This window comes from Hyperolius riggenbachi, chromosome 10, assembly GCF_040937935.1.
Source record: "Hyperolius riggenbachi isolate aHypRig1 chromosome 10, aHypRig1.pri, whole genome shotgun sequence".
Lineage (NCBI taxonomy): Eukaryota > Metazoa > Chordata > Amphibia > Anura > Hyperoliidae > Hyperolius > Hyperolius riggenbachi.
This window is the reverse complement of record NC_090655.1, coordinates 116,369,560-116,394,266: the sequence shown is the minus strand read 5'-3', so window position 1 is coordinate 116,394,266 and position 24,707 is coordinate 116,369,560. Positions and strand designations below refer to the sequence as shown.

At 41.5% G+C, this 24,707-nt stretch overlaps 1 protein-coding gene across 1 annotated transcript; it reads right to left on the bottom strand.

Annotated features, from left to right (window-relative positions):
• Window positions 1-5,480: 5,480 nt before the first annotated feature.
• On the bottom strand, window positions 5,481-22,536 carry LOC137534751 (beta-microseminoprotein E1-like). The gene is made up of 5 exons (XM_068256381.1): window positions 22,524-22,536; window positions 21,549-21,657; window positions 13,072-13,171; window positions 6,060-6,100; window positions 5,481-5,647 (listed from the first exon to the last, which is right to left on the bottom strand). Exons 1-5 carry the CDS (start codon window positions 22,524-22,526, stop codon window positions 5,577-5,579), a joined length of 324 nt encoding a protein of 107 aa, XP_068112482.1. The 5' UTR covers window positions 22,527-22,536; the 3' UTR covers window positions 5,481-5,576.
• Window positions 22,537-24,707: the final 2,171 nt, after the last annotated feature.

The window sequence follows — 24,707 nt, the reverse complement described above, 5'->3', positions numbered from 1 at the left end:
TGTGTCTTTTTCTGTGTATGAGCTTGGTGTGCAAAAAGATGCCCAGTAAAATACATATGTATGCATATACAGTACCTACTGGTCTACTTTAGAGCAATGATCCCCAACCCTGTCCCCAAGGCTCACCCACAGTGCATGTTTAGTGGAATTCTACAGAGGTAGTTAATCAGCTCTGCTGAGACACTAATTACCTCACCTGTGAATGTTTGTGGTTTTCTGCAAAACATGTACTGTTGGTGGGCCTTGAGGACAGGGTTGGTGGGCCTTGAGGACAGAGTTTATTTGAAAGCATAGAGCACTATGCTTTCAAATAAAATTCTTTAGATTACAAGCGTAAGTCGAATAATCTCAAAACATGGAGGCAGAATGAGAAAAGCAAACTGACCAAAAGAGCTTCCATTCTAAGTAAGTAAATAACAGTGCGTAGTAGTGCTAAATATGGGCAGCACGCTGGCGTAGTGGATAGTGTTCTCTCCTTGCAGCACTAGGGTCCCGGGTTGAATCCTAGCCAGGGCACTATCTGCATGGAGTTTGTATGTTCGCCCTATGTCTGCATGGGTTTCCACCAGGCACTCCAGTTTCCTCCCACATCCCAAAAACATACAGATAAGTAAGTTGGCTTCCCCCTAATTTGTCCCTAGACTACGGTACATACACTTCAAGATGCATAGATAGACATATGACTAGGTAGGGATTAGATTGTGAGCCTCTAAGGGGCAGTTAAGTGATAAGACAATATACTCTGTACAGCGCTATGGAAGATCTCTGTGATAAATATATAATTCTATATTAGTGCATGCAGAAAAATGCAGCAACAGCAACAGCATTATTTGCTAGTTATGTATTAGAAGAGCCAGTCAGAACATACCATTATGTGAAGCGGTCTCCTGCTACTGAATGCTGAAAGCTCTGGGTGTGCTATTTAAACTCTCCGGTCTCCCTTGGGATATTATTGAGCAGTGAGTGTTCCTGGCAAAAACATGCTGAATATTTTGTAATGTTCCCGCATTTGCTGCATTCTGGAATGCTTACAGCAATTTCCTATGAATGTGTTTGAAAAACAAATCGGCCCACACAACTTTCTGTTGATGGGACTGGGAAGGCTTGTGAGTTGGAAAACAAACAGGGCTAGGAATGGAAGAAAATACATTCTGTTATATGAGCAGACATAGATGTTTACAGAGTTGTATGTTATTTACTTTCTTCTGTCTCTTCCCCTTCTTATGGTGCCCATACACAGTGCAGTAAAAACTTTCGATTTTTCAGTTTATTCGACAAACGATCGAATTGAATGAAAGTTGAAAATAATTTTTTTTTTCAATCAAGAAAAACGAACGATTCTCCAATTTTTTTTCAATAAAAATCCGATCGGACATATAAGAAAAATCTTTATATTCGATCTAACAGAGTAATTGAACAAAATGATCTAATCAAAATTAGCTTTTATTTGAATTGCTCACAGTGGGTCTGTCCTTCATTCCCTCCTGTCCCTCTTGAGTGGCAATTGTCGGGTACATTTGAAGTAGGAAGGCTGTCTGTTAGGAACTCACCTGGAGGTTCCCGCAATGCAACCGCTCCTGACGAGAGTCGCGTTGGGTCCTCCACTTCGCATGTCGACAGCCGTCCTCCGCTGGTGATGCGTGCACTGAGAATCGCTCTGCGCATACTGGTCAAGGGCATCGCCTCTGATGTGGGAGACCAGGGTTCATTCCCGGCCAGGGTCAACATTCATTATTTTATATTTATTAAATAAACCCCTGCCTAAGTGTCAGCTGACTATCCTGTCAGCTGACACTACCTCTGTTGCCGCCTCAGACCATACTGCGGCCGGGAGGAGCAAGACATCCGCCTACCGGTATGCGCAGAATTATGCGCAGAGCGATCCCCAGTGCACGTATCATCAGCGGAGGACGGCCGTTGACATGCGAAAGTGGAGGACCCAACACGACTCTCGTCAGGAGCGGTCGCATTGCGGGAACCTCCAGGTGAGTTCCTAACACTGTCCAGGTCATCTCTTTCACAATATACAGTGGGTTGCAAATGTATTCGGCCCCCTTGAAGTTTTCCACATTTTGTCATATAACTGCCACAAACATGAATCAATTTTATTGGAATTACACATGAAAGATCAACACAAAGTAGTGTACATGTGAGAAGTGGAACGAAAATCATACATGATTCCAAATATTTTTTTTTTACAAATAAATAACTGAAAAGTGGTGAGTGCATAATTATTCGGCCCCCTTTGATCTGAGTGCAGTCAGTTGCCTATATACATTGCCTGATGAGTGCTAATGACTAAATAGAGTGTGTAATCTAATGTCAGTACAAATACAGCTGCTCTGTGAGGGCCTCAGAGGTTGTCTAGGAGAATATTGGGAGCAACAACACTGTGAAGTCCAAAGAACACACAAGACAGGTCCAAGACAGGTCAGGGATCAAGTTATTGAGACATTTAAAGCAGGCTTAGGCTACAAAAAGATTTCCAAAGCCTTGAACATCCCAAGGATCGTTCAAGCGATCATTCAGAAATGGAAGGAGTATGGCACGACTGTAAACCTACCAAAACAAGGCCATCCACCTAAACTCACAGGCCGAACAAGGAGAGCACTGATCAGAAATGCAGTCAAGAGGCCCATTGTGACTCTGGACAAGCTGCAGAGATCTACAGCTCAGGTGGGAGACTCTGTCCATAGGACAACTATTAGTCATGCACTGTACAAAGTTGGCCTTTATGGAAGAGTGGCAAGAAGAAAGGCATTGTTAACAGAAAGCATAAAAAGTCCCGTTTGCAGTTTGCCACAAGCCATGTGGGGGACACAGCAACCATGTGGAAGAAGGTGCTCTGGTCAGATGAGACCAAAATGGAACTTTTTGGCCAAAATGCAAAACGCTATGTGTGGCAGAAAACTAACACTGCACATCACTCTGAACACACCATCCCCACTGTCAAATATGGTGGTGGCAGCATAAAGTCAGGGCAACAATGGAATGGTTTAAAACAAAACATATCTATGTGTTAAATCTAAATCCAATCGAGAATCTGTGGCAAGATCTGAAAACTGCTGTTCACAAACGCTGTCCATCTAATCTGACTGAGCTGGAGCTGTTTTGCAAAGAAGAATGCGCAAGGATTTCAGTCTCTAGATGTGCAAAGTTGGTAGAGACATACCCTAAAAGACTGGCAGCTGTAATTGCAGCAAAAGGTGGTTCTACAAAGTATTGACTCAGGGGGCCGAATAATTACGCACACCCCACTTTGGTGTTATTTATTATTTATTTGTAAAAAATGTTTGGAATGATGTATGATTTTCAATCCACTTCTCACATGTAGACCACTTTGTATTGGTCTTTCATGTGGAATTCCAATAAAATTGATGCATGTTTGTGGCAGTAATGTGACAAAATGTGGAAAACTTCAAGGGGGCCGAATACTTTTGCAACCCACTGTATATGTGTGTTTACATAGTTAAAGGAAAAGAAAAAAACAGCAAAACAAAAAATCAGTATCAGATTGTTAGAATGATAATCAACCACCCAGGAAGGACTAGACCCGAGGCCTTAAGATAATATAATTGAAAGCAAATAAATTGGGTGGGCACTCATATATGGTTTTATTTTAAGGCTCATACACACCTATCAACAATCTGTCCAACTATCTTCCAAACTTGTCTGTTGGAAGATAAGTTGGATGTTTGTACAGCTGACAAACAACCAGATGACAGGTTGTTTGCCAGATCCAAACGGTGGATCAATCTGACCAACTATCAGGCAGGTTGAAATGTGTGTACAAGTCATTTGAACAACTTTATTCTTTTTGAATGCGGACATGTTGTGCAGTTTGCATAGTATTTATGGTTGTTTAGTTGGCTGGCGTGTGTGTACGTACTTGTCAGGTAAACAACTTGTTGTGTGGTTGGTCATGTTATGCGGCTGTTTGTACATTAAGTTGGATGTGTGTATTGTTAGGAACTCACCTGGAGGTTCCCGCAATGCGACCGCTCCTGACGAGAGTCGCGTTGGGTCCTCCACTTCCGCATGTCGACGGCCGTCCTCAGCTGGTGATGCGTGCACTGGGGATCGCTCTGCGCATATATGCCATTATTCCACCTTTTTAGTCTATATTAGGTCTAGTATAAGCTAGTTTGTCATATCACGGGCGCCTCCAAGTGTCTATCAGCCATCGGCCGCGAATTACCCTTCACTCAGGGTGGATAATTGCTCAGAGGTGCCAAAGTTGCAATATTTTATGAGAGATGTAATTTTGGACCAATAAGGTTTCTTTGCTTCGCAATCCTAAGTGTTTTTGAAGGAGGTAAGTCCATCACTGTCTCCTCTTTTTAAGCTGATTTCAAATATTTGACTTCACATTGGCTGTCTTAGCAACTGTATAGCCTTATAAAGCCAGGTGTTTTCAACTGCCTATTCAGTCCTATGGACCAGATCTGCAATGTTCTATCTGAGGCTAAATCTTTCCTTTTACATTAGATAATTAATTTTATTTAGCATACATGTGAGTCTTCTGTTGCTATGGAAGGGAGAGGAAGGACAATGGTGTGACATGTGACTAAGTGGCGTTGTTGGGGTGAACAGGAGAACAACTGTCTCATCTTGTGCTCAGCTAAGACGATCTGGTGCACCAGATCTCCAGGCAACATATTGGGGCTGACGTACACATGCTACAGAGCTAACTCCAATTGTCTTGGCTGGGAACCATCTAGCGTGTGTGCCAGGCTTTAGTTCAGGTAGATGATCAGCATCAACAGGATATCATTACATTTCATTTCAGCGAGTCAATGCATTATAAAGGTTATACAAATGGTTCTCAATACTCCTGCCTGCTTGATCGCATCAATAATGACCTTTCATGATCTATATTTGATATATTTGATCTATAGAAAACCGAACATTAATCAAGAGGACCTAAGTTTTAATATAAGTTTTGTTAGATTTAGTGCTTTGTTGCCAGTGCACGGTTACCATTGTGGAAATCAACAATGCATTCACACTGGTGGGTTTGCGGTGCAGTGAAACCATTTCTATAAGAATAACACACGACATGCTGTGCATTACCAGCCGGCGTACACAGTAACGTTTCCAGTGTGGGCACAAGTCTACAGACTGTATGCTCCGACGGCAATGTGTAATATACCTTTTCATCATGATTAAGCTACAATCCTATTTTTCAACACAACAGGTATAGGCTCTTATTCAATTTAATTTTTCTCTTAAGTTTTTTCCTACGTTATATTTCCACACTTTATCAATAAAATGCCTTTTCAGCCACCAGTATGCAAGAAAAAACTGACAGTACTTTTTCACCTACTTTTTGGTACTTTTTTTAATTACAGAGTACTGGAAATGTGTTTTAAAAAGAAGATGAAAAATGATCTCCTAGGAGAAAACCTAGAAGAAAAAGTAAATTGAATATAGGCCATAGGGTGAACATGTCTAATAAACAAACAGACAGAGATGCAATATTGTTAATGCAATCATTTATTTTTTTATGCTACTTTGTGTGACTAATTTGGATTGAAATTTCCGGTATGGCAGATAGTGGATCTTTGTATTCCATCTTAGGCCATTTTAGCAGTTAAAGGACAGCTGACACTGGGCACTGGCTCATGCTCGCAGGTGACTTTGTTAAAGAGAAACTCCGACCAAGAATTGAACTTTATCCCAATCAGTAGCTGATACCCACTTTTACATGAGAAAAATAATGATTTTCACAAACAGACCATCAGGGGGCGCTGTATGACTGATTTTGTGCTGAAACCCCTCCCACAAGAGGCTCTGGTACCGTACGGTACTCTGGGCAAACTGCCACAATGTAACAATGTTCAGACAGGAAATAGCTGCTTACAGCTGTCTGTTAAAGCCAGACCAGCTACACAATCTGCCCACAGTAACAATGTCACCATGTAAAACATGTCAGAATGTGAATCTGGGAGAGGAAAGATTTTACAATGAGCAAACACTGACTAAATCATGTATACATAATTATTGTACAAATGAAGCACTTTTTTTATTACATTACTTTCACTGGAGTTCCTCTTTAAGTTTGAATTCACAACCCTGCATTGCAGGTCCTTTTCCCGCGCTAGAAAAAAACAAAACAGTATATTCAAATATATCATAATAATAATATTTAACACAGATATACAACAGTTAGTCTGTAAAGGAAACCGCTATGGGGAGAAGTATGGAAGCTATCTCTGCTAACTTGCTTCTAGAAAAGTATTTATTGTTAATACTGATCCAGTTACTTCACTACTTTCTAAATTGCTATTCTGAAATAAGCATCCAGCTAGGGTGATGAGAACGCCTGATTTGAATGCTTATTCTGTGTCAGTGACTCAAAATGAATAAAGCAACTGGATTAGGTTAACAAGTATAGTAATCATAGATAGGCAATCTCAGAATCAGGCAAAAAGAGCAGCAGAACAGCAGTGGCAATTTATGCATGGCTAGATTCCGGCTAACCCACATAGGCCATGGCCTGGGGCGCCAGAAAAAGCAGATAAACAAGGGGAGGCTGAGGGAAGAAAGCAGTCTGCTGTGTAAAAGCAATGGTCAGGCAAGAGCCTGACCGTGTTATTCATGGTGGCCGGAAGATGCCTGTGCTGCAGCTGCACTGCACTCGTCTCTTCCCCATAATTTCATATTAGTTGTCAGCCAGTCCCAGTCTGCGGCCGCCCGTCCTGCTTTAGAGCTTGCACAATTGCAGATGGCAGCGGTCGTGGGCAGGCTGAATGTCTGGTCTGGCAGTCACATGACATCACACCACATGTCCCTACATGAAAGATTCGGCGGGGCAGTAAACACATGTGCGGTTGTCACTCGTAGCAGTAGTAGTCTGAAAATACTGTCCACACTCTCCCAACTCCAATCCACAGAAGTAGAACAAAAAGCATCCGGGCACCAGCAGCAGCAATGATGCTTAGTAAACCTTTATTCCATCCCCATACCGCATGACATACAAGTGCAATGCCTAACGTCGTTTCACAGGATAAACCTGCTTCCTCAGAGGCAACCAATAACAAAGTGGCACAAAACACAGCATACTTAAATATAATACAATAAATTACATGGGCTTACCACACCTCTTGCAACCGCCCCACCGCCGAGCGTGCGGGTATATCGCCGCACCGCCCCGAGCTACTGGCTCTGTGAGTAGTTCAATGAATCACTTCCGGGAGGATCGATCAGGCGCTTCCCTGATTGGTGGTTGGGACGTCACATGACTATCCCATCACTTCCGCCCAGACAGATTTGCCAGTAGTATCGGTATAAGGGGGTGTGCCGGCGTCTAGTTTCCTAGGCAACCGGAGAAGAAGCGTGGCGTGCCTGCAGATAATAAACACAAAACATAGAACATCACATTAAAACCATTTAGCATAAAAATCATTCTATAAAATCACTTATATATAGTATATAATCGCTATAACAGTCGCATATACTCTCTATAGTATAGTGTAGATATCGTTAGCAGGAGCCAGAGTAAGATAAGGGACAAGTATCTCATTAAATCTCTTGGGGACGCTGAACAGTAACAGTATTCAGCAAATACCCTAGATAGAGATCCTTCTCCATCCAGTAGTACCTCAGAAACCCAAGGTTGGTACTCCCTGTGAGATTTTAGATGTCAGTGAAGCACATCCATGTGCTTCACTCGTATCAAAAACTAAGGAAAAGGAGCGAACAAAGTTAGTAGGATAGGACAGAGACAGCATAAAAACAGGTATATATATACATTTGGCAGATATCAGTTATAAATTTAGTGTTTGTCCAAAAAGCACCATAATTCATTCCTCTCATTGAGACCCAAATTACCACATGCATTAGTGCGAGAGATCAATTTGGCTTCCTCCTTACGGAGGCATTGCTCGCGATTACCCCCTCTATGTGGGGTTTCCACTAGTTTAAGACCACAAAAACGTAGGCAATCAGCATTTCTACATGGATGATGTGGTTATGATATGGACTGGGGGAGAAACCATGTTCTTGGAGTTTGTACAATGGCTGAATACCAACGATCTCAATATGAGATTTACGGGAGTCTGGGGTGGCCAAAAATTGGAATTCCTGGACCTAGTGATTTATGTGGAAGGGGATAGACTGTTATCTATGGGTCACCGTAAGGCAACAGCAACAAATGCCCTGCTGGCCTATTCGAGCTATCATCCCCAGCATGTTTTGGATGGCATACCATATAGCCAATTCCTAAGACTAAAAAGGAACAATAGTAAACAGACAGACTTCCTGGAACAAAGCAAGGAACTGGCAAGAAGGTTTCTAGCTCGGGGATATCCATCCAAACTATTGATTGAAGCCTTTAACAGAGCTGATGACAAAAGGAGATGTGATTTGTTAAAAAAGAAAAGGAAATTAAGGTCCCTGACTGAAAATCCTAAAAACAAGGTCCCTTTTATCTTCAATTTTAGCCCAATGGCCTCTAAAATTAAAGAGGCAATAAACAAAAATTGGAATAGACTAAAGGGGAGCCCAGATCTGGAACCCTATTTAAGCGAGCGTCCATTGGTTACCTTTAGGAGGGCTCGTACAATTGGGGACTGGGTAGTGAATAGCGAATTCAGCACAAATAAAGATCCGGACTGGTTGACGGCTATGAGGCCCTCCGGTAACTTTCGCTGTCACAATTGCACCCATTGTCACCAAATGATTCCAGGAAAATCTGTCACGCTGGGGGGCTATAGGATTATCTTCAAGGACTATATCCACTGTGGGTCTAAGTTTGCGGTTTATGCAATTATCTGCCCATGTGGAAGGTTTTACATTGGTGAAACAACAAGACCCATTAAGCAACGTTTTCAGGAGCATTATAAATCCATAGAGACAGGCAAAGGGGCAGGGAGACTTATTGCCCATGTAAGAGACAATCATGATGGAAATGCTGATTGCCTACGTTTTTGTGGTCTTAAACTAGTGGAAACCCCACATAGAGGGGGTAATCGCGAGCAATGCCTCCGTAAGGAGGAAGCCAAATTGATCTCTCGCACTAATGCATGTGGTAATTTGGGTCTCAATGAGAGGAATGAATTATGGTGCTTTTTGGACAAACACTAAATTTATAACTGATATCTGCCAAATGTATATATATACCTGTTTTTATGCTGTCTCTGTCCTATCCTACTAACTTTGTTCGCTCCTTTTCCTTAGTTTTTGATACGAGTGAAGCACATGGATGTGCTTCACTGACATCTAAAATCTCACAGGGAGTACCAACCTTGGGTTTCTGAGGTACTACTGGATGGAGAAGGATCTCTATCTAGGGTATTTGCTGAATACTGTTACTGTTCAGCGTCCCCAAGAGATTTAATGAGATACTTGTCCCTTATCTTACTCTGGCTCCTGCTAACGATATCTACACTATACTATAGAGAGTATATGCGACTGTTATAGCGATTATATACTATATATAAGTGATTTTATAGAATGATTTTTATGCTAAATGGTTTTAATGTGATGTTCTATGTTTTGTGTTTATTATCTGCAGGCACGCCACGCTTCTTCTCCGGTTGCCTAGGAAACTAGACGCCGGCACACCCCCTTATACCGATACTACTGGCAAATCTGTCTGGGCGGAAGTGATGGGATAGTCATGTGACGTCCCAACCACCAATCAGGGAAGCGCCTGATCGATCCTCCCGGAAGTGATTCATTGAACTACTCACAGAGCCAGTAGCTCGGGGCGGTGCGGCGATATACCCGCACGCTCGGCGGTGGGGCGGTTGCAAGAGGTGTGGTAAGCCCATGTAATTTATTGTATTATATTTAAGTATGCTGTGTTTTGTGCCACTTTGTTATTGGTTGCCTCTGAGGAAGCAGGTTTATCCTGTGAAACGACGTTAGGCATTGCACTTGTATGTCATGCGGTATGGGGATGGAATAAAGGTTTACTAAGCATCATTGCTGCTGCTGGTGCCCGGATGCTTTTTGTTCTACTTCTGTGGATTATAGTTTCATTTGTCTGGAGGCACAGCTAGAGTGACCTGCTACCCCCTGCCTGTCTACAGTCTGCAAGCATCTTGTGCCAATCAACTCCTTCTTCTTTTTATTGAACTCTCCCAACTCCACTTGCATAATCATAAGACTCCTCAAGACCTTTATCCACAACCTAGCCAATCATTGGTCATATCCCCTGCTTTTTCCCTATGCTTAACCTCTTCTTCGCTCCTACTGACACCAACTTAATCAAATAAGGAGGGGAAACACCGAGAGCCCAATATAGTGTAATATGCACTGTAACTTATGGGTGTAGAAGGAGAAGTATAATGTTATACTCACAAATCTGGGTTACCGTGTCAGGCAACCACTTTGAAGGTAGGTGGGGAGTATTAAACCTGTCCCCACTCAGGATTAAGAAGTTGCTCTCTGTAGATCGGAAAAAGGAAAAGGAAACCAAGTCCCCTCCACCAGGGGTGGACACGCTTATTGTACAGTTGTACAGAGGTGCCAAAAGTATAAAAATAGGATAAAATGTTTTAAAAGAGAACCATTTGGGGTTAGTGGTGGACTTACCTCCCCAAAATAGACACAGAAAAATGTTGCTTAATTCAACAAAAGCGATTTATTTACATAATAAACACAAGCTTGTACTGAAAAACGTATGAGTCGATTGTACTCCAATTTTATTGCCTGATGAAGTGGGATGTGCGCACGAAACGCGTTGCATCTATCCGGAGTATGTAAATAAATCACCTCTCTACAACTGTACACCAACTTAATCAAGCACCATAACACTGTCATCTTCAGCCACCCAACTGCTCAAAGTGGCACCATCTGGCACATGGTGACTGCTTGTCAACTGCTGTTGTGTTATTTACCAGACCTTACCAAAAACTTCAGGGGGCAGGAAAGAGCGGTTCCCCTGGTAACGGCGCATCGCCGTTACCAGGGGAACCGCTCTTTCCTGGCCCCTGCATCGTCACAGCAGCAGCGCCGGGCGCGCTGCTGTGATACACTTACGGAGTCCGCAGGATGAAGAGGGGAACCCGTATTAGGAAGCGGCCGCTGAAGCAGGTAATAGCAGCAGCAGCGGCCGCGGACGGAGGGAGGGAGCGTGTGGGGCAGTGCGGGGCAGGGCACTATACTAGCTATACTGAGCACTATACTAGCTAAACTGGGGCACTATACTAGCTATACTGAGCACTATACTAGCTAAACTGGGGCACTATACTAGCTAAACTGGGGCACTATACTAGCTATACTGAGCACTATCCTAGCTAAACTGGGGCACTATACTAGCTAAACTGGGGCACTATACTAGCTATACTGAGCACTATCCTAGCTAAACTGGGGCACTATACTAGCTATACTGAGCACTATACTAGCTATACTGAGCACTATACTAGCTAAACTGGGGCACTATACTAGCTATACTGGGCACTATACTAGCTATACTGGGGCACTACCTACCCATACTGGGCACTTTACTAGCTATACTGGGACACACTAGGGGAATAAGGCGGCCAGCATTTCCTACCCCCGGCTTATATGGGGGTCAATAATTTTCCCCTGGTTTTTCAGGTAAAAGTTGGGGGGTCGGCTTATATGCGGGTCGGCTTATATGCGAGTATATACGGTAACTGAAAAATATATCCAAGTTTCAGTGAATCTATCGCTGTTATACTACATGGATGTTGATAAGATTGTATAAAAATGTTACAGTCAGATTGTATGGTGTGTTTAGGGTAAAGGTGGCCACACACGATACAATAAAATGATCTTATTTTACAGCAATTTGATAAAACTGATTGGATCTTCCCAAAAAATCGAAAGCTTTTTCTTCATTCAACTAATTTCCCGTTTTTTTTTTTCGATTTTAAATCGATCCGGAATTCTTGAAATTTTTCTTAAATTTTTCTAAATATTGTATGGTGTGTATAAGATTGTCAATTTATTAACCATTTCTGCCCTCAGTCGTTTTTCACGTTATGCATCCGAGCAATTTTCACCTCCCATTCATTTGCCAATAATTTTATCACTAACTAACACAATGAATTGATCTATAGCTTGTTTTTTTCCACCACTAATTAGGCTTTCTTTGGGTGGTACATTTTGCTAAGAATTATTTTTTTTCTAAATGCATTTTAACAGGAATATTAAGAAAAAATGGAAAATAATCATTATTTCTCAGTTTTCGGCCATTATAGCTTTAAAATACTATAATACATGCTACCATAATTAAAACCTATGTATCTTATTTGCCCATTTGTCCCGGTTATTACACCATTTAAATTATGTCCCTATCACAATGTATGGTGCCAATATTTTATTTGGAAATAAAGGTGCATTTTTTCAATTTTGCGTCCATCATGATTTACAAGCTTATAATTAAAAAAATATTCGTAATACACCCTCTTCACATGCATATGAAAAAAGTTCAGACCCTTAGCTAACTAATTATGCTTTTTTTTATTGTAATTTTTTTTTCATTAAACATTTTATTTGGGTAATTTTTGGTGAGGGAGGTAAACAGTTAATTTTAAATGTAATTTATTGTGTTTATTTAATTAAAAAAATATGTGGATGTAGATTTACTATTTGGCCACAAGATGGCCACAGTCAAAAAAGTTTTTTTTAGTCCTGGAAGCGAGGGCTCTCACTTCCAGGAAGTATAGGGAGGACGGGAAACTTTTTTCTCAGAAAAACTGCGGCTTCTAATAAGAAGACGACTGTCTTTCTGCTGGGGACTTAGATCAATGAATGGGACCTATGTTCCCATTGATTGATCTCCGGGCAAACGGAGGCGGGCGCGAGGGCGATTGCACGCGGGAGCGCGCAGCAGCGCTACAGCAGCCGCCTAAATGCTTAATAAACACACCCTAGCAATTCTCTCATTGTTGCTAATCTTTTTTTAACATTTAACATGTGTGTGGTACATTGGTCATATTTTTGAAATGTTACAATCAGTCAGAAAAATCGATTGCAATTCTTAAATCTAATAGATATTTAAAAATTGTATGGTGTGTGGCCACCTTTAGGCTGTTGCAGTATAGCTATGGCCTCAGAAACCTATATTCCAAAGCTAAGAAAGCATAGACTTACCCGCAGCACCGCATATGCCCATCTGCGGAACAACTACAACTCACACAATCCTCTGTCCACTTGCTGTCAAGTTGATGTAATTCCCCCTTATAATTACATCCTGTAAATAAAAATGAAACACTTTTATGGGTAAATACAAAAAGAAGATAACCAAGAGATCAGCATGGTATAGTATGTTAGTATATTTAGATATTTTCTCAGATTATATTAAGTGAAGTTATACTCACAAACATGGGTTACCTCAAAGGCAACCACTGCAGAAGCAGGTGGGGAGAAAAAACGCAATACCCCTCAGATTAAGAAGTTGCCCTCTGTAACAATGAAGTGATGACACCCCTCCACCAAGGGTGGGCAAATCAATAAACAGGCATGATATCCATGAGGAAGAGCAAAGTGCCCAGCGATCATGGCACAGATGCTCCAAAATGTTTGCCCAAAGAAGTGGGAATATCTTGTGAAACACATCGCGTTTGAAGCAGAAACGTTTTTTCAAAAAGAAAAAGAAAACAGATCCACAGTGTCTTCAGTTGGAAGGTAAGTCTACCACTAACTCCTTTTTAAACAGTTTACAAGGATCGGCAAGAAGAAGTTAACCAATGTGCAAATGTGCAACTTGCCTTATGCTCTTAGTGCATTTAAAGGGAACCTTAACTGAGAGGCATATGGATGTTTTCTTTTAAACAATACCAGTTGCCTGGCAGTACTGCTGATATCTTTGGCAGTAGTAGTGGCTGAATCACACACCAGAAACAAGCATGCAGCTAATCATGTCTGACTTCAGTCAGAGCACCTGATCTGCATGCTTGTTGAGGGGCTGTGGCTAAAAGTATTAGAGACACAGGATCAGCAGGGGAATCAGGCAGCTGGCATTATTTTAAAAGGAAAAATCCATATCCTTCTCAGATTAGGTTCCCTTTAAGTCTGCTTTAAATGGGTATTACATGGAATGCCAGAAGTCTCTTTTTAGGGCAGTATTTGTAGAAATCAGAGCCGTGGGTGAGGTTACTGCTCATTCACAGACACGTATGGTGGCCCCAGTGGAAAATGGTTTGCGTGAAACATGGCTTTGTTCACAATGGATATACATGCACTAGTTTGGTGATCGCTCACAATCTATATAAGATAAACATAGACCTGAGAATACCTAAGTGCATATTTGCAGAAAACCTGAGAAAACCGAAGGGGAAATAAACTGGAGGATATTGACAGCTAAAATAAAAGAGCTATGCTTAAAACCTTCACTGCCACCACGTAAGTGCATATAGTAAAAAAGCCTAATCCCGGCAAGTGGTGATTGTCACAGACCGCTAGGCCGGTCTGCGGGTGGGTCAGTCGATCAGCGTCAGAAATCCTCTCACACGGTCATTTGTTCATCACGAAGGGTAACCCCCGTTCGCAATTTGATGAACTGACTCGCGAAGGGAGCGTTCTGATACCAACCGATTCACCACACACATACAATTCAAAGATCTGCCACCAAGCGAGTTACACAGTCCGCTACTGTAATTTTACTAGAACTTGGAGAACGCTCTATTAACCCTTAGCAGTATGCAGGAACCTGGGTCAGATCGTTATATCTGGGCCGGGTTCTCGCATACGGGTTATAAAGGCACACTCCTATTAAACACAGGGTAGCGATTTCAGGAGAATAGGTACGATTGTGTATGTTCAGCAACAGGTCATAACCGCTAAACGATTTTTAAACGTTTAATAACAAAAATGCATTACATACAGTTATATACACCTATTAACACATAAACACAGAGCTTAAAAAATAAAACGGAATAAAATCAGAAAGTTTTTACTTAGTTAGCTGAGCAGTCCATTTGAAACATGAAGAAAAATAGTCCAGTTTAAAGGTAGGCATTCAGGTGAAAAGTCTTTGAACCCTGCAGGCGCTGGCTCTCCTTAGCGCCTGCATAGACGTTCCTTAGTCGATGGAATTTGGAGAACTGGGCAGGTTTGGTCCCACCCCACTTTTTATAGGACCTGAGTTCTGGGCTGTCACTACCTGGAAAGTAGGTGTGTTTAAAGCAGGGTTATCTCCTGGAAGCCAGGTTGCCACCCTCAGACTCAGAGCAAGAAATGTACCAATTTATTAATAATCTGTGTGACTCCGCCCCAGATAGGCGCATCGCAAATCCGAGACGATATTCATAAGCGGAATGCGACCCTCTATTAAACGAGGCTATGCATGCCTAGTCTGTCGCATTCCCTCTACGCAGGCCGGATAAAGTGGTTTCTATATGGATTCCCGATAGCTAGAAACGTGCACTTTAGGTGAACGATAGAACTGTTTCCTAGGTATCAGAAAATGTAATTTTGGTCTTGCTGTGCCAAACCTATTTTGAATTATTAATAAAGTAAATGTTCCCATTGTGTGAAGCTATGAGCTTGGAGGGAAATTTGAATCTCAACCAGTTTGAGCTGGTTTGGTGGAGATGAGCTGAGCGACCAAATGGCTGCTCCCCAGGGGAGTTAGCCACTTGTTAAATTCCTTCCTGACCTGAACAGGATGTGGGGGAAGGTCACTGTACTCTCTGCAATGCTCTCAGAAGAAGAGCAAAAGAAAGGTATTTGTTATTCTACCCAGGGCTGACAGTGACTGTGCACGACCATGCGAAAATCGATGGCGATTTTGTGCACAATTTTCCGTAATATTCGTCACAGTGATAGATGAAGGAATGCTCAAAACTAAAGTGGTGTCAACAAGTCTGGTCTATCTTTCCTCTGGATTGAAGTGCAATGAAGCTCAAGAACATGAAAGTGATGGACACAAGATTTTTTGTACAGGGTGTGCTCTACAGTGTGTGCTCTTCCAAGAGAAAACTTAGCAGAAAACGTGAATTGAATAATAGTGCATGTGCTGGATGTGCAGTTGTTCATGTATAAAAAACTGAAAAATGAACATGAAAAAATATTTTGAAAAAGTGAAAAAGCAACCAATATAAATATAATGAGAGATGACACTGAGAAATGATATGGAAAAAAATGCCAAAGGGGCCAGTGAAAAATGGGACTGCCTGTTGTATAATATATGGAAAAGGAATACAATAAATCAAAATAGTCTCTGATGATACAAGTTTAACACAGGGGAATAAAGTTAATGTAATATAAATAGACAACAGTTAATAGCTAAGGAAAACATTCAAATCATTTCCCCATGTTCAATATACTTGGCCTCAATTCAATTGACTTTTTCTCCTAAGTTTCCTCCTAGGAGATAAGTTTTCATCTACTGTTTAAATAACTTTTGCAAGTGAAAAAGTGACAAGAAGTTCATTAAAAAAGTACTGTAAAAATTATTCTGAGTATTTTCTTGCTTGCTGGTGGCTTAAAAGGCATTTTATTGAAAGAAAAAACCTAGGAGAAAAAGTAAATTGAATATTGGCTGTTATCTTTAATAGGCCATGGGCCATATGCAATTCACTTTTTCTCCTGAGTTTTCTTCTAGGAGATCATTTTTCATCTTCTATTTAAAGTAACTTTTCAGCACTTTTCAATATAAAAAGTACCAAAAAGTAGGTGAAAAAAGTACTGTCAATATTTTTTGAATATTTGTTTTGGTTGATGGTGATTTAAAAGCCATTTATTGACAAGTTTGAAAATATCACCTAGAAGAAAACTCAAGAGAAAAAGTTAGTTGCATATGGGCCCATGTGTGCACATGACACAACAAGGAGGGAGAAAGGGGAATGGGTTTATACGATTATTAATTACTGGGCTAAAAAAAAAAAACACTCACTTTTACGGCATAAATGAAGCCTTCCCCCCTCCCTCACCAAGGGCCCTCCCTTCCGAGCTCCCCCCTCCAGAATTGCAGCCAGCCAGCGGCAGCAGCTTACCGAGAGAGATCGATAGCTCTGTGTGGCGGTGGTCTGGTCTTCTGCACTGACACTATCCAATCATGCTCTCACTGTACTTCCTGTGAGAGCATGATTGGACAGTGCAATGCAGGAGACCAGACCAGCAGTGGCATGCAGAGCTATCTGATTGCTGACAATCTGATTGCATTTTGTGGGGAAATCTGATGACAATCTGATTGCATTTTGTGGGAACATTTTCTGATAATCCGATTTCATTTTGTGGGGAAATCTGCTGACAAACTGATTGCATTTTGTGGGTTAATCTGCTGACAATCTGATTGCATTTTGTGGGGAAATCTGCTGGCAATCTGATTGCATTTAGTGTAGAAATCTGCTGACAATCTGATTGCATTTTGTGGAGAAATATGCTGCAAATTTGATTGCATTTTGTTAGGAAATCTGCTGACAGTCTGAATACATTTTGTGAGGAAATCTGCATGATTGGACAGTGCAATGCAGGAGACCAGACCAGCAGCGACATGCAGAGCTATCTGATTGCTGACAATCTGATTGCATTTTGTGTAGAAATTTTCTGACAATCTGATTGCATTTTGTGGGGAAATATGCTGACAAACTGATTGCATTTTGTGGGGAAATCTGCTGACAATCTGATTGCATTTTGTGGGGAAATCTGCTGACAATCTGATTGCATTTAGTGGAAAAATCTGCTGACAATCTAATTGCATTTTGTGGAAATCTGCTGACAATCTGATTGCATTTTGTGGGGAAATCTGCTGACAATCTGATTGCATTTTGTGGGGAAATTTGCTGACAATCTGATTGCATTTTGTGAGGAAATATGCTGACAATCTAACTGCATTTTGTGGGGAAATATGCTGACAAACTGATTGCATTTTGTGGGGAAATATGTTGACAATCTGATTGCATTTTGTGGGGAAATCTGCTGACAATCTGATTTAATTTTCTGGGGAAATCTGCTGACAATCTGATTGCATTTTGTGGGGAAATCTGCTGACAATGTGATTGCATTTTGTGGGGAAATATGCTACCAATCTGATTGCATTTTGTGGAGAAATATGCTGACAATCTGATTGCATTTTGTTAGGAAATCTGCTGACAGTCTGAATGCATTTTGTGAGGAAATCTGCTGACAATCTGATTGCATTTAGTGGAGAAATCTGATGACAATCTGATTGCATTTTGTGGGGAAATCTGCTGACAATCGGATTGCATTTTGTGGGGAAATCTGCTGACAATCTGTTTGCATTTTGTGGGGAAATTTGCTGAAAATCTGATTATATTTTGTGGGGAAATATGCTGACAATCTGATTGCATTTTGTGGGGAAATATGCTGACAAACTGATTGCATTTTGTGGGGAAATCTGCTGACAATCTGATTGCATTTAGTTGAGACATCTGCTGACAATCTGATTGCATTTTGTGGGGAAATCTGCTGACAATCTGTTTGCATTTTGTGGGGAAATCTGCTGACAATCTGATTTCATTTTGTGGGGAAATCTGCTGACAATCTGATTGCATTTTGTGAGAGCTATAGATCAATTCATTGTGATAAGTAGTGATAAAGTTATTGGGAAATGAATGAAAGTTGAACGTTGCTTGGATGCATAAGGTTTTCGAGACTGTGGGGCTGAACCGGTTAAATATATATATTTACATGCGTATGTGAGCCCAAAATGGGGGGGAGAGAAGGGATCGGGCGGGGGGCCAAGGCTAAAGCTTTCCTGGTGGGACCTTAGTGTCCCAGTCCGACCGTGCACACAACACAAGTGAATTATTTGGCAAGCAGTAAATATTAAACCCTAAAAAAGAAGTGCCGGTTACTGTTGTACTCCATGAGTATCTGTAATATCTGGCATATATCTAGTCCTTTCCATAATAAGGATGTAAAAAAGAACGCAAAGCTTGGAAAGGGATCTTTATACACTACCTTTATACATTATACACATCATTACATTTTGCTTAGTTGCATACATTTTTTTAAGCACCTAGACTTCAACTTAACCATTCAGGCCTGCAGCTTTGGCCAAAAATGTGGGATTTTTATTCCTATTCATAGCTAAAAAAACATGTGAACACACACACATGCACAAAAGCGCAATTTTATAACTAACCTTTGCAGTTTGAGTGTAAGTGGGAATTTGTATGTATTTAACCTCTTGAGGACCGCAATGTTAAACCCCCCTAAAGACCAGGCAACTTTTCACTAAATTGGCCACTGCAGTTTCAAGGGCTCGCTGCAAGGCCACACAACACAACACACAAGTGATTCTTCCCCCCCCCCCCCCCTTTTACTCCCCACCAACAGAGCTCTCTGTTGGTGGGGTCTGACCGCCCCCCCCCCCCCCCCCCCATTGTTTATTTTTATTATTTTTTTTATAAATATTTATGTTACTTTTTAAAATGAAATTTACTATTTATTTATTTTTTTTCTCCCTGAAAACCTTCCCTCCCCCCTCCCAGCCAATGATGCGTTCGGCTGTCATAGTCTTCAGCCTATGAGAGCCGATCACTCTCCTGTGTGCGGGGGGACCGCCGTGTCACACAACTGTCCTCAGTACAGCGCTGCTGCAGATCGCAGCACTGTACTTAGTTAAAAGATGTAGATTTCGCCGTCTAACAGTCTCCCGACTGAAGGCGGGGCAGAGCTCTGCCTCCCAAGCAGGGGATGTGCGTGCAGGCTGCGCGCAATCTCCTGCAGTAGCCGGCCCCAGGACTTGGCGTTAGGCGGTCCTTGGGCTGCCGCTGCGGTCATGCCCATCGGTGTGACGTGGTCGTTAGGTAGTTAAAGCATACTTAATCCCCTGCCTCAAAATGGCCAGGTGTGATTCTCAAAGATCAAGATTATGAATGCTCACTATTTGGAGTAAATCACATTTCACTTATCCTGGCCGTATGCCCGTTGAACATATATGTGAAGCCTTGATGAAGTGAAGATGTGGTGTTATCTAAAGACAAGGCTGGATTTTATTTTTCTTACAGTTGTTTAGAATGCAGAGTGTTCCCCAGGAAGGCCTTTTTTAAGCCGGAGAGGATTGTTTTGATTGCCCTGTGTATTTGGTTACTTTTCCTTGTTTAAAATTGTAAGAATTTTATAGTTGTTCCAAGCTTGACTAGAGGGTATGCTATTATAAAATGCATGCATAACTCTGTTAAAGTGGACCTAAATTAAAAATACAAGATTTCAGAAATAAAATCTATTTTCTAAATTATGATAATAAATAGCAGCCTTTTTTCAGCTGCATGATTACAAATATAAATATAAAATATTTTACATTTATTGGAAGAACCCCTCCCTTCCTTTCATATTGCCGGGACAGAGTCCGGCAGACTGGTGGAGGAGATAAAAAACAAAAACAAAACACAGGCTGCTACTGATGAGGTTACAGCGGAGGTGATCTCAGCTTGTGTGATATTTCACATAGACAACGCCCCTGTGAGAGAGGATAACTGAAGACAAACACACCCATGATCTAAAACCTCCTACTAAGCTCAGAAGTAATGGCTGCTACCTGTATAACCCTAGTTATGAAAAGAGAAGGGTGAAAAGCATGCACTGAAATGCTCATAGGCTTGAAGGAGTGTTTATTTATCTTTGTATATGTCAGAGTGGTGCAACTAAATATTTTGAATTAAAAAAATGTTTGGTTTGAGTTTGCTTTAAACATATTTTCTTTGAGTACAACTATTTGGCTTAACTTTTGAATAGCAATTAATCACGATTTCTGGGCCAAGATTTGTCCGTTTACATCAAATCTTGGTTTATGTTAGAAGATACTGTGGCCAAGACTCGGAGGAGAGGGAAGACACAGGGAGACAGCTGTGAAGAAAGGAGAATGGAACCAGGAAAACAGGATGAGTAACTATGGCAACCTCTCTACTGAAGCATACGTATTATTAGGCTGTGCTGAGTTGGTCGCTGGGTGAGCTTAATGACAGCTCACCCTGCTGCTGCTCAAATTCCTGGTGGCACAGGGAACAAAAGGAACCAGAGTGTTGGCAGGAGTGACATGGTTTCACCACAATGTCAGCCATACAAATGCCTCTATTTGAGAAAAGGTAGAGTTCTAGTGGGAAAGAGGGTATCAGCTACTGATTGGAATGAAGTTCAATCCTGGGATAATGTCCCTCTTTAAAGAGAACCCGAGGTGGGATTTTATTATGCTAGTGGGGCACAGAGGCTGGTTGTGCACACTAACACCAGCCTCCGTTGCCCCATGGTGCCTCCAAGACCCCCCTGCGTGCCACTATACCCCCCGCAGTGCTGGCGACCCGCAGCTTAGGTAAACATTGTGCTAGCGACACGCTGCGTGTCGCCAGCACTGCGGGGGGTATAGCGGCGCGCAGGGGGGTCTTGGAGGCACCATGGGGCAATGGAGGCTGGTGTTAGTGTGCACAACCAGCCTCTGTGCCCCACTAGCATAATAAAATCCCACCTCGGGTTCTCTTTAAGAACAATTTTGGCAGGGAGCGGCAATGCCCATGCTTTGTCTTAAAACTCTTTCAGCTTTTTTAAAAGTTGTCAAGGCAGACTACGGAACTAAGTGTACTAAAGTCTCTCTTTACAGCAAACATTTATAATCCCAATGAACTACAGTATGTGATTCTTCATTATAAATATCTTGTACTCACCTTCAAGAGTTTCATCTGCTTTTAACTGTCGAGGACGTGCTACGAAACACTGCGCATTGCATGAAGCCACAAGGGCACCAGCCATGAACAAAGCAGCCAGAAGGTATTTCTGTAGGGCAAGTAGAAATACATTTATAGAACTTTACAATTCAAATGCTATATACATCTATAATAGAAACACATATAACACATTTCAATATTCTGCAGTCTGAGGTTCAATTCACACATTTCAATTTTGCATTTTTTTCTGCTGTCTTTTTCTTGCAAACTGTTGAGTTCTCATGTATGCTGGGCCGTTTCTGGTCACTTTGCTGCCTCAGATAAAACAACTTTTGTCTTAACCCCATTCAGGGCGAATGTGTTGTGCCGCCGCTGTTGATTAGCGCACCGGTTAAAGCCGGTAGTTCAATTGTTGGTTACATAATATTACCGGCATTTTACTATTGACTTAATTCTAACACTAACCCTCCCTCCTAATGCGTAGCATTAAACCCCTTTCTAATGGCTGACACTAACTCCCTCCTAATGCCTAACTCTACTCTAATCTCAGGAGCGCAAACCCACAACACGCATGCATATGTTAGGCAATAGACTGTTGCCAAATGTGTTACCGAGCAACTATGTTTTAGCTACCCGCTAGCCAAAGTACAAGCCGATTGAATAGTAGTTGCCAGCTAGTACAACTCGATACTGCTAGGTGGACAAATAACCAATGGCTAGTATTAGCCAACTGGTTAATAGTACCTGAAAGTCTTAGCCGAACTACTAGCATTTTTGTGCCTTGGCACTCTATGCTGCAATTAACATTGCTGTATATTAGAGCACCTGGCATAACTGGTGCCCTATTCCCCCAATTTACTCCTCGTAGGGGTACTTTCAATCTTCTGATGTCACCATAAGTATCTGTCTGGCTTGCCTAAGCCTAAAAATGGCATGCAAGAGTGTATTTTAGGTATGTTAATATGTATAACACACCATGTTAAGTTCTTCAAGCTGTACTAAATGCAGACTACACTGATTAGGTGACAAAGCTATTTATATTCAGAGTATTATGTCATCAAAGGGGGAGTGTTTTGTGGAAAAGCCATTTCACCAGAATCTTAAATACGCTTTTGAGCACAGTGGTTTCCATGTTATGGTTCACCGGTTTATTTCAGGTAATTTTCTCGAGCAAAAATGCTACAGGTAAGTTTACTGTGACTTGATCTTAATCTTTTAAATGGAAATTATAATGTTATTGACAAAAAAAGAGAAAGTTTAAAAGAAAGTAAATGATTGTTAAGATTAGCAATATCAATTTCATGCACTTGTTTTCAGTCATTGAATAATCCAGGTGCGGACAAATGGACGACCAACTGTAGATTCTGTGTAATGCTTGAAAGATATCTGGTGCTGCTGGTTCATAGATTGCTTGCTTGTGCCATAATGTATCTATATTTACCTTTCTTAATGCTGAATTCTAGTAATCCTGGAATCTTGCAGCCTCCAAAAAGACTTGAGATGATACCTAAGTGAAAATAAACTGATGAGACAAATAATTGTATATATCCTCCTACTTCTAAAAATTACTTTTAGATATCCCACAGTTTTATGTTACATTTAAAAACTTAAAAGGGGTTCTTCCGCGAATGAGGAAAAAATAAAAAGTGGTTTATGCATAAACTATTAATCATCCTTCTAAAATAGTGTAAAAAGTTTTTTTTTTAAATGAATGGTTTCATCAATACAACATGTAATGTAAACAGTGACGTATGAAGGACTGGGAGGCTAATCCATTTGTTAGGGGTGTTTTTTTTTTTACTTTCTTTTCACAACCATAACTCCTGCCTGAGTAGTTCTCAGTGGTATAACCCACTTCTAGCAGGAATCCCCGTTATAGCCCTAACGGCTGAGCTCTGCTGAGCTGCTGAATATGTGTTTACCTTGTTGCTAGGCAACCAGAAGCAGTGCAGAGAGTTGTTTGTGAAAAAGAGTCATAAGCTGCTGGGAGAATGAATAGGTCCCATCTACACCATATGATTCTTTGTCAGATTCGATTCAATTTGATTTGATTCATTGACGTGAGTCAATCTGACATGTCCAATTCATGATTCGATTCAATTCGATTCAAATTGAATCGAATCATGAATTGGACATGTCAGATTGAATCAAATCAAATCAATGAATCAAATCAAATTGAATCGAATCTGACAAAGAATCATATGGTGTAGATGGGACTGATTCATTCTCCCAGCAGCTTATGACTCATTTTCACAAACGAGTCTCTGCACGGCCTCTGTTTGCCTAGCAACAATGTAAACACATATTCAGCAGCTCAGCAGCTCAGCGGAGCTCAGCCATTAGGGCTATAACAGCGATTCCTGCTAGAAGTGGGTTACACCACTGAAAACTACTTAGGCAGGAGTTATGTTTGTGAAAAGAAAGTAAAAAAAAACCACCACCCCTAACAAATGGATTAGCCTCCCAGCCGTCATCCATCACTATTTACATTACATGTTGTATTGATGAAACCATTCATTTTTAAAAAAAAAAACTTTTTACACTATGTTTAATAGTTTATGCATAAACCACTTTTTATTTTTTTTCCTCATTCGCGAAAGAACCCCTTTAACCTCCCTGGCGGTACAATAAATCCGCCAGGGGGCAGTGCAGCACTTTTTTTTTTCCAATTTTTTTTTAAAGCATGTAGCTAGCCTATCGCTAGCTACATGCTTCCCCCCTCCCTTCGCTATCCCTCCCACCCCTCCAATCGCCGCCAGCGCTTTTACCCCGCAGGGAATCCCGTTCTGATCAGGATTCCCTGTATGGGCTTCCCAGTCCCCATGGCGATGATCGCGATGACGTCACCGACATCATCGACGTTGTGGCATCAGCGGGTGCCCCGATCCACCCCTCAGCGCTGCTTGGCACTGATTGGCCAGGCAGCAAAAGGGGTCTGGGGGGGGGGGGGCGGCACGGCGGATCGGCGGGTAGCGGTGGCGATCGTTATGCACACGCAGCTAGCAAAGTGCTAGCTGTATGTAGCAAAAAAATAATTATGTAAATCGGCCCAGCAGGGCCTGAGCGGCACCCTCTGGCGGCTTACCCCGTGTCACACACGGGCGTTACCGCCAAGGAGGTTAAAGGAATGCTATTGATTAAAACAATTTTATTAATACT